Source organism: Aquarana catesbeiana, linkage group LG06, assembly GCF_042186555.1.
Source record: "Aquarana catesbeiana isolate 2022-GZ linkage group LG06, ASM4218655v1, whole genome shotgun sequence".
NCBI lineage: Eukaryota > Metazoa > Chordata > Amphibia > Anura > Ranidae > Aquarana > Aquarana catesbeiana.
This window is the reverse complement of record NC_133329.1, coordinates 134,092,261-134,107,596: the sequence shown is the minus strand read 5'-3', so window position 1 is coordinate 134,107,596 and position 15,336 is coordinate 134,092,261. Positions and strand designations below refer to the sequence as shown.

The 15,336-nt window shown below is 36.1% G+C and overlaps 1 protein-coding gene across 3 annotated transcripts in view; it reads right to left on the bottom strand.

The window, feature by feature from the left end:
- Positions 1 to 3,666: 3,666 nt before the first annotated feature.
- Positions 3,667 to 15,336, bottom strand: part of PDGFA (platelet derived growth factor subunit A) — a 101,266-nt gene continuing 89,596 nt past the window's right edge. For all 3 annotated transcript variants that reach the window (XM_073636851.1, XM_073636852.1, XM_073636853.1), the window contains one exon: positions 3,667 to 11,998. Coding sequence is in view for 1 of the 3 variants with exons in the window: in XM_073636853.1 (XP_073492954.1) it covers positions 11,988 to 11,998 (11 nt within the window). In the remaining 2 variants the exon portion in view is untranslated. The remainder of the gene's footprint in view (positions 11,999 to 15,336) is intronic.

Sequence of the window (15,336 nt, the reverse complement as noted above, 5' to 3'; positions counted from 1 at the left end):
CCCCCCCAACCTAGCATTTCTAACCGTGGCCATCCTGAGTAAGGGCAGATTTTTATGTAGCTTTTAATTCCTGGAATTCATCTGCCCTTAGCTCAGACATGCAGGCAGGAGTGTATGCTTATGTATGAAATCATTTTGGCCTAGGCCAGAAACCAACTACAGAAATGTGAAAAAAAGGTTAAAATAAGTAAATATATACATGTGACCTTGGTGGTATGGACATGTCATTGCCGTCATCCCATATAAAATTGTGAAATATTATATATAACCTCTAACGGGATTTTTAAGGCAATGAAAAATTAGATTTGCTAAAATCAATTTTATTATAAATCAAGAAAGGTTATTCGTATACAATCAAATAAATAGAAAATTCATATTGCTGATATTGCATAGTTATTAAAACCAATTTGGAAGAAAGGGTGATACAGCACACCACTCAATACAGTCACCACAGATGGAAGCCGTGGCGTTGAGTGGTGAATTTCCAACGCGTTTCAACCTGTATATTTTAAGTCTTCTTCAGGGAAATGCATCACATTCTAAAAAGTCAAAAACGTCATATTACTATTTATATTATTCTAACGGTCATTCAGCCCTCTAGATGGGTCATGCTCCCATCCTTTCCAATCCTTCCTTATGTGGGTTACTCCCCTTGAGTGACCCTGATGTGTGTGTATAGGCATCAGATAGATATTTTTCTCCTAGGGGGGTTTTTTCGTTAATATTAAATATTAGTAGGAACTAACAAATGATCTGAATGTTCCTCCTTTGGTTACTTTGTATAATTTTTTATGCAATTTTGTCCTCTCCTTGAGTGGAGGTATTGCTATCACCTGATATGGGCATTTAAGCCCTTTCAAATGTTATTTATGTGATGATTTTTTCTTTGTCCTATGCATTATCAACTATCAGGGGCAGTTCCTATTTAGGTTCTGTACCCCACTCTCCTTCTGGGATATCTCTGGGTTTTACTTGGTAGGGGGAACCAGTCTCCTTGGATCTATATAGACAGGGGTCTCTTTATATCCCCTGCATCCTATACCCTACCCGGCACAGGGGGGCCCCCGTGTTAGATACACACGAGGGCCCTCAAATTCCTGCCTGGGTACTTCTCAGACAGGGAGCTTCTCGTGTCGGTGGTTATTAGTCCTAGTCCCCCATTTGCCTGTTTTCCAGCTTCAGTGCATGTGGGGACTTGTGTGGTCTTTTGTATATACAACTCCTCCATTATGGAACTTAGCCCAATATCACCGTTATCCCTCCCTGTGGTGACTGTATTGAGTGGTGTGCTGTATCACCCTTTCTTCCAAATTGGTTTTAATAACTATGCAATATCAGCAATATGAATTTTCTATTTATTTGATTGTATACGAATAACCTTTCTTGATTTATAATAAAATTGATTTTAGCAAATCTAATTTTTCATTGCCTTAAAAATCCCGTTAGAGGTTATATATAATATTTCAAAATAAGTAAATATAACTTCCTATTTACTAAGGCTAGCAGCATGAACATTAAAAACTGATAATAGGAGAGTTTAGTTCCGCTTTAAGAATTCCCTATTCTTAAAACCCCCCCCCATATTATTGTAGTTATTTAACAGGTGCTAACAAGGGCCCCATAAACTGGAAAAACCTAACGTGTCTGAGCTCACTTTTTGCTGGAAGCTATACACTGTATGTGATAGTGTTGCAGGCCTAATGGAATGCTATAGAAGCATGGACATAGTATATACAGTATGATGTCCATATAGCATTTAGGAAACTCTAAACATATTGCAATCTGAAGGTATTGCAATACTTTACAGTGATCCTTAGGGCTAAGCTTACAGGGATGATTTTAAGCTCTTTCTGCCAATCACCACATTTGGTTAGAGCTACAGAGGAATTTTTAGTTGTTCGATCATACTACTAAAATCACTAGTGATTCATTTCTAGTTGCAGCAATTGATTGCTATACGCATGGAGCTAATGATTCCCTATGGAGTATGGTACACAACTAGCATGTAGTAGCATCCTGTAGTGATCAATTTCACAATTGGAGCAATGTGCGATCACACGAGATGGATTGCTACTATGTGCTACTTGTGTAGCCTGCTTCATAGACAGCAATTTGTTCAATCTGTTTAGCTTTCATCTGCTATTCCTAGTGATAAATTGCTAGTAATTTTCTTTTGGCGTGTTTGCGTTATTAAAAATATCCCATAGCCTAATGAAGCCAGTGGTTAAACTCTTGCTAGAATGAGACGCTCGCATTTTTTTTAATGTACAGATTTTATCAGTTCATTGCCTTGTGTTGCAATATCAAATTTGAAGAGGAATGTGAAACCAAGATGTGCCTATTTTCATTTTTTTTGTTCTTTTTTGTTCTTTTTGAATACAGTAAAACCTTGGATTGAGAGTGACTTGGTCCGAAAGTGTTTTGCAAGACAAGCTATTTTTTTTTATAGTTTTTGACTTGATAAATGAGCAATGTCTTCAAATATAAGTAGCGTCATGTCACAACTGAGTATAAAAGAGAAGAGAGGTGCCTCTAAGTGTAGCAATGTGGTTACATTTAATGAAGGTACAACATTTAGCAAATAGCATGGTTGAGGATTAAAACGGGCACATCTAAGTATGCAGGCATCCGGGGTAAAGTTGTCCACATAGACCGTCCACCTCACCGCCATCTATGTCGTCCCTTCCACGCTGCGCTCCACGAGCGCTTCAAGCCTCACTTTCAGATCGCTTTACTGCAGGGTAGTCTTCCCGGTCCCGATTGCAGACTGACAGCGGTGAGAGCCGGCGGTGCGGAGAGTGGTCTATGTGCTTTACCGCAGATACCTGCATACTTAGATGTGCCTGTTTTAATCGTCAACCATGTGAGTTGCTAAATGTTGTACCTTCATTAAATGTAACTATATTGCTACACTTAGAGGCACCTCTCTTCTCTTGTATACTCTGTAGCTCCTGCTGGATTTTGCTTCAAATCCCCTTGTGGAGGCTTCCATTTGTTGATGGACATTTTATGGTTACACAACCTATAACATAGCACCAGAAAGAAGAGGAGTATAGCTGCCAAAGTTGCTTTTTACATTTTAGCAGCTGTTGGAGGTTCAAAGAGTTTTTTGCCCAAGCTGAAATGGGCTTTAAATTAGATATAAGACCTCTCATTTAAAAAAACGACAGCTATGTGCTGTAGCACTTAACAGTTTTCTCTTAGTCCCCTGCAGTCTCACAAAAACCTGTTTAGCCTGCCAATAAAGTCCACCTAATGCAGCTTTCTGTGATGGTGTAGTAACTATGCTACAGAAGAGATTGCCACTTTCATGTAGGCTGAGGCTGTGACTGTAATAAAAAGATGTTGCGGAGGGTGGCTATCAGCATTAGCACTGTTGATTCATAATCCTGTAGCTTGTCAATCAGTGCCATGTTATCCACACCTAGTCCTGCTCCATGCTTTATAGAGTGACAGCAATGCTTCTTCTGTTGATGAAACCTTCCCACTCTGTAGGCTGCAGTGTCTGGGATAGGGAGTGTGTGAGACACAAATAAAAGGAAGATTTAGCTCAATAAGGAGAAGGGATTTTTTTTGTTTACTTTAGTATCGTGCATAATATAGTAACATTAAGTAAAAAATCATTGTGATTTGAAGAAACCTAATGTACAGGAGCCAATGACAAAATCACTTATAGGATATTTTATTTTTGCTGTTTAAAATCTGTGCAATGTCAAAGAACGCACTTGTACGCACATTATGCAGAGATAGAACTATCGCATAAGAGGTGGTCAAAAGGCTACAACCATACATTCCATCTACATCATTTTAATGGATATACAAAGCCTTTGTTCCATTAGATACTTTTAGGCAATAAAACAAAAATGAGCATAATTATTGGCATCCCACCAAAACATAAATATATAAATTACACTTTTATACAGGATTTTATTTTTTTCCCTCTGTTTACGCAGACACAAACATTCATAGGCTTTACATTTTGAATCGTACACTTAACTGCAAAGGAGCAAACACACAAGTTAATACATGTATTTCCAGTTTTGGCGCTGAATGCATCTCAGTGGCTAAATGATTACAAGGTGCGGGTTAAGTGAATTAGAACTCTAAAAAACACAAAACTAAAGATTATCTTGGCTGCATTTTGTTCTAGCAAACCCTCAATCATGGCAAAACTGGATGGGAATGTATTCAAAGAAGAAATGTTTTGAACCTAACACAACAAAAGAGCCTCAGTAATAAGTTGGAATGAAATAATAATCTCAATGTAAAATAATCTTTTCTTAAAAGCTTATGTTCTTACGCTATGCAGCAGCCATGATGAATTCAAGCCATACCTGCTTATAGAAAACTAGTTAGCCACACTTGCTTTTAGAAGATTTGTAGCCATTTTGTAGTCAGGCAAGACAAGTCTAGGCCTCTATTTTACAAACATGTTATTTTCTTTATCATTTTTAGAAAGCCAAGCTTTCTAGTGTGCTACAGGTTCATGTTGTCCTTTGGAAATAATTTCTACTATGCCATTGTCAAAACAGCATTTGTTACTATATACTGTTATTGATTTTCCTCAGATAAAATAATAAAAGAAAAACAAAAAAAAAAAAAGAAAGTGCACGTCCAACAGCAATTTCAACCAGTCTCAAGAATCTATTTGTGCACCATGGTAACCAAAGGCATCCATTTTGGTAACTGGATATTCACAAGAATAAATCTAGCCAATCAAATTAAAATTGTATGTTATTATTATGATTGGTGTCATTCTTTGTTACCTTTGTTGTGGCTCCACTCTATAATATATTTTACTTGTTTGAACACGGACTACATAATTTTTTTTTATTTTTTTTCAAAGGCTGCTTACTATACTTTATTAACATCATAACAGGTGTTAGGGGTTATGCTCATAATTTAGGGCTGTATAAAACCTAATGTATGGAAACCAATAGAAACATGACCTGCAGCAAACAAATAGATTGATTTCTTTAATGTTTCCAGTGAAAGGATTATTAACCCGATTAGCTGCTATGGGCAACTGGTTTTCTTTTGTCCAAGTTTCCCAGTACCAATTTTCATTCATCAATCTCTGACACTTACTGTTGTATCTAAATGCAACTCGTAAGCTGGCAAATTTTGGGCACATTTGCTTTAGAGCAGCACTACCTCGGCTATGTCACTTATGTAACTTTTTAAACTGATAGCAGTAACCGATTTAAATCATACAATTGATGCCTTGCTTTAGATGATAAGTCACCATCCATTAACCAAAAAGGTGGTCAGATATGACTACTCGATGATTAATAAGAATGTAGAGTAAGAAAATGCCCATTGTATACATCTGGCAGAAAAATGCATAGGGTTACATTCAACAGTATTAAATAGAATAAAGCTATGCTCAGTAAATGGCACTGTCAAATTATAGTGTACTTATGCCCCAAAGCTTTTTTTTTTTTTTTTGGTTTGTTTTGGATAGAATGGGGAAAAGTTAGAACCCTTGCCATTAGAGAGGTTTTGTCTCACTGTTCTGGAGACAACGTTTTACCATACAGGAAGTGAGGAAAAGTCTGAAACAGAGAGCCAGGCAAAAAAAAAAAACAACCAAGGTTCTACCATTCTCCTACTTAATTTAAAAAGGCATTTGCCTTATTGTCTGTGTTGCTGTTAGAGATTTCTCCTCAGTTTTTGTCCTAGGGACAAACATTTTTACCAGGCAGGAAATAAAAGAATCTCTCTAATGGCAGTAAAACTTACAAGAGTTCTAATCTTTTCTCACCCTATCCAAAACTAGAAAAACGTTTTGGCTATAGATACACTTTAAATAATACTAACAGCAATATAATCTGATTTGGTGAATACAAATGATTTTTTTTGTTGGATAATGAGTGGAATCCAGTACTTCCAAATGCACCAAACATAAAGAAGCCTTTATTTAAAAAAAAATATAATTTTATATGCAATGTATAAATAAAGGGGCAATGTTAAAGTTATCTACACTAGAAGGGTTAGTGTACAACAATGAGCCAACTGTACAAATGAAATTTAATGGGGTGCATAGATCTGTCTTTTGTGTGTTTTGCCCTGACTCTGACATGTTAGACTTGTCCCTCAATCAGCTCCCCCCCCCCTACACCCCCTAGAAGTACTGTCTCCACAGTAGTATTATCCTAAAGTGGTTTTAAAGCCTTAAGTTTTTTTTTTATTTAATGCATTCTATGCATTAAGGTAAAAAACCTTCTATGCTACAGGATCTCCCCCCAACCCCCTTATACCTACCTGAGCCTAATCTTTATCCAGCGCTGTGCCCAAGAGCAGCAACTCTCTCCACTCTCTTCTTCCTCACAGGATAGATTGAAGTCAATCAAATTCTGTGACGAGGGAGTGGGGGGGGTTATGGCGAGCTGAGTTGCGCTGTCTGTGTCTATAGATGCAGACAAAAGAGGAGGAGCCAGAAGCGCCAGTAGGGAAGCCACGAAGAAGAGGATCGGGGTTGCTCTGTGCAAAACCATTGCACAGAGCAGGTAAGTATGAGATGCTTATTCTTTAATTTTTTAAAAAAGAGTAAAGCTTTACAATCACTTTAAACATTCATGAACATCAATTAAGACATCCTGAGGGCCAGATGATTGCAGGAATGGATCAGAATTTATACATTAACTTTGTATACCTCCTGGCAGATTCATTTCAAACTGCCTCTTAAAAGCAATTGGCACAAATGACCAGGAAAGATAAAAAGTTTCATGTCCAAACAAGGAGCAATGATAACGGAAAATATTTGACAGCATTACATGTTATAAGACTTAAAGGCTCAATAAATCCAAAATACAATTTACATTTATATACAACGAATAAAGGATTACTGTTTAATTACTTAAATGTAAAACTCCCTGATACCTGGGAAACATAGCATTTGCATTATGGTCCACTCCTTTTAAAGGCCTGAAATTCATTTTATTAATTGTATATTAATAAATATTTTTTTATTTGTTATAATATAAATTGTGTTTGCATAGCTATATAAAGCTTGAGATTTTAGCAGTGTACTACCATTTTAGACTAAAGTAGGCTTACCACAACTGGCTGCTGTGTCAAACAGGTTTATTACATAGGTGGTGACATATCTCCTTCCAAAAATGTATGTTCAAATTTCTTTGCATAAAACAATTTAGGTACACATAAAGGGAATCCAAAACAATTTTATATATGCCATCCTCTATTTTTGATTTACTTTCCATTTAACATTACATTGTAAACATTACAAGTGTTAACTTAAAGGAAACCTGATGTGTAGGCCAACATTGCTGACCTCCACCTGAAAAATGTTAATGACTTGGGTGACAGTGATTTTTAATTTTTTTTGTATCACTGATACAGAATGAGTGTGGCAAAAAGTGTTTTAATTTATTAAAGGCATATAGGCTGTTCACTTTGCCAAGGAATATTTCTTTAGCTTAGTGAATGTGGTATATTTTACTTTGGAAAGAAACCAATCACATGCAAGGGAAAAAGGTATTCATTTACACATGATTGGATGATGAAAGTCCGCAGAGAATCGCCTCAATAACTAAGCTAAAGGATTATCTTGCAATGTCAGCAGCCTATTTGAATTATTATGTGAACCCCAAAAACGTATAGCTTCATTTTCTGAATAGTTGCTTTAAGTCTATGGCTCAAACTAATTAAGTTTGTCTATCCAGAGAACAGCCAGGTTGAATATAGTAAAATACTTTTTTTCAAAATCCATCTGTCAGTTTAAATAAGATTTGAAATCAGGTAAATACATTTCAGTTGCATCAAAACAAAAATGATTCACAGTTCATATTTTTTAGAAAGTAGCCACATCCTAAGTAGAAAAACCTGTCTCCTGCCAGAATGCTGCAGAGAAGGACACTTGCTCTCTGTGGTAAAGCAGTGGTCTCTCTGCAAAGTCAAACATGCCACCTGAGGAGTTTAAGCTATTGCAAGCTTTTCTGATTGCAGAGCTATAGGTCTGGCTCAGCATGGGGCACATTTGACCTCTGCAAAGAGACCACTGCATCCATATAGGGAACAAGGGCCCTTTTCTGCAGCATGATGGCAGGGGCTGTGGCTGCTTACTAAAGAAAACAAACTGTATGGCTTTAAACAACTTTTATCGCGCCTTGAATGTATTTAGCAGATTTAAACTGCAAGCGCAATTGGGCTCTGAATTAACTTATGAATGTGGGAAGGTGGACTAAATACTTGAGAATACAGTTCTAAGTCATCTACATCAGCCTTTTAATATTGCTTCTTGCAGACTTTTTTGGTTGCCACTAGACAATAACATTTAATTGCTCTGCTGACTTCAGTCCTTAACATTTGTCTTCTTTACAGTTGAGACAGTAGACAGGAAGGACAGACAGAGTCAACAGCACTAAAAAATGGTTGGGTGGAGGCTTGCACATGTTCAAAGTGACAGCATTCATGAGGGCAAGAGATATCTGAAGGTACAATTTAAGCCCTTTTAGTGAAATGGAAAATTTCATAAAAAAATATATATATATATATATATATATATATATATATATATATTCATTCTGAGTGAAAGGCCAGGTAACAAGGCAGCCCCCCAAAAAAAGACCCACGGGAATATTATTTCAGACTATTAGTTTTGTATACAGCAGCAGGACAACATAGGATATCACAAACCAAGTGCTACGACACATATTTGCAACAGAGAGTTAAATATTTGTATGATATGGTGCTACAAAAATATGACCACACAATGCTTTTTTTTTGGTTCAAGAAAACATAGTAGGCTTTTCGTACTTATATAAAAATGTTAATTTTAGATAAAAATACAAACTTCAACTTTACAAAAAAAGAACACATTTCTGTTGAATACACATAAGCATACATTTTTTTTACCAAAAATAAAGAATTTAGAATTTGTTCAAATACATGTAGCAATTTTTTTTTCTTGCTACCTTGACACTGTACAATGCACTTACAAAAATAAAAATGTCCATTTCACACCCTGAAAATGTGAAATTGTTTGTTGTGTATGAAGTAAAACCGCAAAAAAAAAAACATATTAGAGAAATAAAATATTAGCATTATTATTAGGCAACTGGCACAAGTTTGACGTTGCACAGATATCCCATGATTTATTAATATACAATATTTTATCTAGATCTTTATGCAGACACATTGGAAACAAAATTTCAGGGTGGACTAGATATACCTTTTCTCTTCTTATCATTTGTATATGGTTTATTTAGCTTACATCCTGCTAGAGGAAATACTAAAATACTATAAAGTCATAGCAGTTATGTATTTATGTTTTTTTTTCTGTAATTACTCTCCATTCATTAAAAATAAGCCAGATCAAAAGGATCAAATGGGATATTTAAACAGTAAACATTTTTCATAATATATTTATATTTTTTTAATGTAAATATATATGTACATACATTTTATTATGTATATGCGTTTATATGTGTATATATTTTATATACATACACACAAACACACAGACATTTTTCTTTGAAAAAAACCAGGGGAGAATCTTGTTTCCACCAGCTACCAAAACAGGAAACACAAACTTTATGTCAAAGCATGGACATTGTTATAATGATCATTAGAGCTGTACTTTCATTTAAAGGTGTGTTCATTCTTGTAGACTTAAAGGGTTTATTTTGTACATTTTATTCCCTTGAAGCAAACCCCTGAAAGAGGCCTGCTACCAAAAAAGGCCTACACATGGTAACCACAAGCTATCAGTTTACATTTACCAAGTAAAGCTTGTTGAAGGACTCCTGCAAAGATCACCAACGGCCATCCCACTCAGGGCCTGTTCATTTCACTGGCATATTGGAAGAGACCAGAAAAAAAGCATGTTTTATTGGTAAATACAGGCCCTTAAAAAGCTAAAATCCCACACACCCCTTTAAATCATGGCAGACACCATTCTGCGTTCAATTTTTGTGTATTGTAAATAAAGCATTTTTATGATCCATCTGCTGATGTTTTCTTTTTTCCTTCCTTACTTTTGCCTTAGTAGATCTGCAGAGTAGGTTCTGTTTATATGAGTGGCCTGTCAAGGAGTGTTGCATAAGTATACAGTACGTACAATTATCTTGTAATGACAGTATAGAGAGCTTAAAGGTTGCTCGACCAAGCCAACACTCAAACTATCAAAAAATACAGGGATTCACCTAAAAAGTTGACCTGGAATTACCTTTTTGCAACAAAGGCAGGCGAAATCAGTGGTGATAATTTATTGCAGCAGCGTACTGGAGACAATTTGAAACAATTTGAAAGGTTTGCAAGGAAAATTTAGGAAAATGTATGTGCACTTGGCAAGTCCTCTTAACATACGTTAGAGACAATTTGGGGGCTGTATATAAAAGAAACAACGCAAATAAAAATACAGCTTTTTTGCCATCATTTTCTATTTTTTTTCTTTTTACTTGAAAAACACTAACAACTCTCCTAACACAGAGACCCCACAGACAAATACTGATTAAAACAAAAATTCTCAGAGAGTACCTGTTGCCTCCACATAGTGGTAGCATTTTGTGTGGTGAACTAATATTTTTGCAAACTGTAAGTCTTGCTAGTTCAATTCTAAAAGCTGCTTCTCTTAAACACTGGTTGCACCCACAAGATGGTTGCATTCTTTGTATACACATCAGGTGTTTTAAAACCTGTTTCTAGACAAGAGGGCTATATTAGAAGCATTACATAGTGCTTTTCAAATCCAATTAGCTTGGTAAACTGAATGTCATTAAATAAAATACATATATATATATATATATATATCTATATATCAAATATACATATTTTATTTTTTTTTCTAATTTTCGGCAGGCAGGATTGAATACAGAAGCACGCACACATTCACACGCACACACACACACGCACACAAAAGTCAACACTAGGAAGATCACTGCTACAAAATGACCAATGGTGATCACAAAGAACAACAGACCAAATTTGAAGCGAGTGATATTTTAGGCCTTGTTCACAAGGGCTTTAAGAGAGCGCTCGGTGTGCTATCCATATGCCGGCTGAGAACCTCCCTAAAATCCAGGGCAGAAGCGTGTATTGAGTCAAACTACTCGAGATATGCCAGTGATCAGCAAAAAAACTGGCTTTACTTTGTGTTAAATTGCATTGCCCAGAAATTTCTCTGCAGCATCATGTATGCACCAATTGTTGCAGGCCTATAGACTTTTCTTACTTTCCCAGCAGGCCCCCTGGAAGCATCTGATAGCCGGACGGAACACCGCCAAAAAACGTGCAGGTGCTGTATGAGTTTTTGCATCCAAGCCCATGTGAACTCAGCCTTAGTGCCATGACCGTGCTGCATTAATTAAATTACCCCCACAATGTAATAATAATTACTCTACGGAGTAAAATAACAAAAAAAAAAGTCCTTTAAGGCTTCCCAGGTTTTTGTGAAGACTTAAACATCACAAAGCAAGGATTTATTGTGTCGCAAGTCTCTGTGTAGACAAGTTCAGTTGATACATTCCTGGTCTTTTCATTGCCACTAGTCTGTCAATGACCATCCATCTTCATCAGTGTTAGCAGGCACATCGCTTGACATAAAGCACAGCTGCTTTCATATCAGGTCTGTATTCATTTACTCAGTTTTATGTTATTTGTTTTTTACATATCCTTTTTTTTTTCAACCAATCTGCCATTTTGTTTGATTGCAGCAGTTTTCTGACAAGGGGAAGCGTCTCTTCTGTTTAAGAATGCTACAATACTTGCTTTGATGTCACAATACACAAATGTACATTGTTCTTTTGTTCTCACAAAGTGTCCTTTGAACCTTTTTATTTTCTTATTTTTGTTCTTTTTTCCTAATCCTGTCTTTCCACACAAGGAAACAAAAAAAAAAAAAAAAAAGAAAAAAAAAAAAGAGAAACAGAAAAAAAAAAAGTCTATAAAAGCACCATACGTAGAAGATTCAGGAATGTAACAAAGTGTGTACATCCAAGTCCCAGATGATTCCTTCCAGCTTATTTTCACCTTACATCTGTAAATAAAAAGAAAACACCTATTATACTTCAATATAATTTATGCCACAGAAAAGAAAAGTTACGTAAATTGAAAACATATTCAGCTAGTCCACAAAATATATACAGTATGACGATTTTCACTGTTACAAGTCACTTTTTTTCCATTCATTGTGACTGTGAACACATTTTTAAATTTAAAAAATGTATTTTTTTTAATTTAGTTTTGTACCTACAGTATGTTTATAGTTCAGTAAAGCTGTCATTTTCTATTTCAGTGAGTTTAATCACATACTCCAACTACTTTACAACACCTGCTGCTGACACCTAGACAGGACTACATAATACTTCAAATTTGATTATGCATACCTTTTCCCCCAAACTGCTTTACTAAAAATGTGTTTAGAGAGCACTTAACTCATCGGCAACTCACATCTCCTACTTTTTCTCCGATACAGAGCAGCAACCTCTGCAAAACTGTTTGGCATTTGATACTGCTAGGGGAGTTCTCCGACCTCTACGTTACTACAGCACTCAACAGTAACATAAAGGTCAGAGAACAAGACCACTGAATATGGCAGGTGAAATGCACATCCGACACTCCTGGAAGTCTCGAATGCAGAGGCCACATGGCTGGAACGTGAGGGAGGCAGGAGACAAGGGCCACGAGATAAGCAAGTGCAATCCCTCTACTAATGCAGGGACTGTTATTCCCAAGCTTTTTTAAACCCAACAGGGTTGCTTTAAATTCCAAAATCATCATCGTCTATCTTATTTCTGCTGATTTTTTTCTCTCAACTAAAAGGTTCCTCGTGTGCTAAAAACACATAATCAGCTGAGAAGCATAGCTGTAAAATACCAACTGCAATGTCATACATGGTGCCTTTGACGTACTGAAAGAGAGTTTCCATTGCCTGACCACAAACAGGACCTATTAAATTGGAGTTGTAAAGTGTTCCCAAGCAAACTAAAAATGTATCCCCACTACAATATTCCAAGTCTGTCCCAAGGCCAGCTATCAGTTCTATAAAGTATACGCAAACTCATAATTTAGCATATGAACCGATCTAATGATTTTCTAGGGGCTTCTTGATACTATAAAATCCAAGGAACACTCTGGATTAGGGCTAAAGATAGTTGTCAACCACAACATATTTCTCATTTCAACAGCCAGATCCCCACATTTACCACATGACTAAATGTAAATCCATATTTAATTTAGACTTCCTTTTCATTCCTTCAGGCTTCATTAGAATCAAGATCAAGGGATTTAAAAAAAAACAAAAAACTGTATTTTCACCCATTAAGGCTACACCAAGCTCAGTTCAACAGCACAATCTATTTCCACATACGTCTGACTGGAAACCTCTTTTTCCTCTTAAACAAATATTTGAACATTTAAGAACACAAAAGCAGTCATTAAGAGATTTGTATGGCAAAACATGGAGCGTTGCATGCTTTGAGCAGTCAGTTCCGCTACTACACAAGGAGATACAATAGCTGAATGGCCTACTGAAGCCCAAAAACACACACAACTCAACTCTTTGTTCCCAGTCAAATGTAAGAAAGTCCTTCAAAAACATAGGGAAATTCCCAAACTTAATAAAACCTAATCACAGGCTTGTATTAAAAACTACCACCCCACGTATATCAATGCATCTTAAGATTCAATCGATTCAGAACAATCACTTTAAATTTGGTGCAAGAAACCAAGTCATTAAACTTGGGAGTCCAATAACAAACACAGATAAGACACACACCTGGACCACCCATCTAACTTGTTCTTTACACTAAAGTATATAAATTGATCATGTGCCAAATTATTAAAGCACGGGCAAGCAAATTTAGTGTTTTAACTTTCATATAGAATAAGGTTTGTAACAGACGTGGACACGTTTCTGTTGAACTCCAAAGCACACTGGCCAATGTAGTAGCTGCTGGCATTTTTTTAAAGCCAAAGAAAAGTGTTTCAATTTGCAACTTCAGAAAATTCTCTAGAAAACTAGTCCCAACATTTCCCAATGGTTGAGGATTTGTCCAACCCTGGCACAAATAAATCAGAGCCAATTTTCAAGTAAGCTAAACCATTTCATGCACAGATAACTAAGTAGCAGATTATGTTATGTTAGATCCACTCTGCTACTACAAGGCACAATGAAGCAAGTTAATAACACATTTTCTGGATTATTTGCTAAAACATCAAACAAGCAGAAGGAGAATCATAACCACATAAAGGTATGCACAAGGCCTAGCACACCTGATCTGTAAACCCATTTAACACTTGTAGTTCCAGATAACTTGTTGTTCGGAATATAGCAGCCCAGCAATCTGCCTTATGTAAAGGAAATTTGTAAGTTCTGTATATAATTGTATTCTATTTTGTATGTATTGCACACTGCCCTCACTGTGCACACGGCACTAATAATGTTTTCATTACATGTCTGCATTATTTCGAGTCCTGATTAGAATTAGTCTGTCTATCTTACGCCCCTTGTTACCATAAATGTACAATTGTAAAATTAATGTGATACCTACATACTCATGTGTATAAAAAAACCTTCAATTGCGGTATAATAAAGCAGAAAAGTTATTTGGAAAGATGCAGAGTCTATATTTTGTGTCTGTTCACTACTGCAGTTGTTATTATTAATTTGGAACCGCTAATCAATATGAGGATAGGAGTTGCCTATCCATAAAATTCCATATCACTTACGTTTAATGGAAGTTTAATGTTTGATGAGATAAACTCAAAGACTATTCACTGGTCAATGGTACTGTATTTCTTATGACCATACTACAACTGATCGGGTAAGTATGGTAAAGGCAAGCCTCTCAGGAACTTTGGACTCCTTCTAAAGGAATCCAGAAATTGTAATGAAACATCTTCTGTCAGTTTCTACAGTTAGCTTCTGTATCTACAAAATGTGTAATATTTGTTACAATGTACACTACCTGAAATGTATCAGTTGTACTAAACAGATCTGTGGCTGGCAGTTTTTGGAGGCAACATTGCTATTTATTTTTCACAATAAAACTGAGCATTGCATAAATACATATTTTGTGGAATGACAAAGCTGAATATTTTTCCAGTTACCATTTACAATCCATCAGAATTTTTCCTGCAAAACAAACCATTCATGCATTGTAAGCCCCAAAATAAAAATAATTTGCATAGAAAGAGGCACATTCCAGATCAGTTAAGCTGAAGCGCAAGGATTGTAAAAAAATAAAAATAAAAAAAATACACACACACACAGGAGGGGTGAGATAGGGAGACAGCCGAGGAATGCGAGATGCTCATGGTGATGTGTAGCTTGAAGAAAAAAAATTCCAGCAGGTAGAATTATGAAAGCCAATC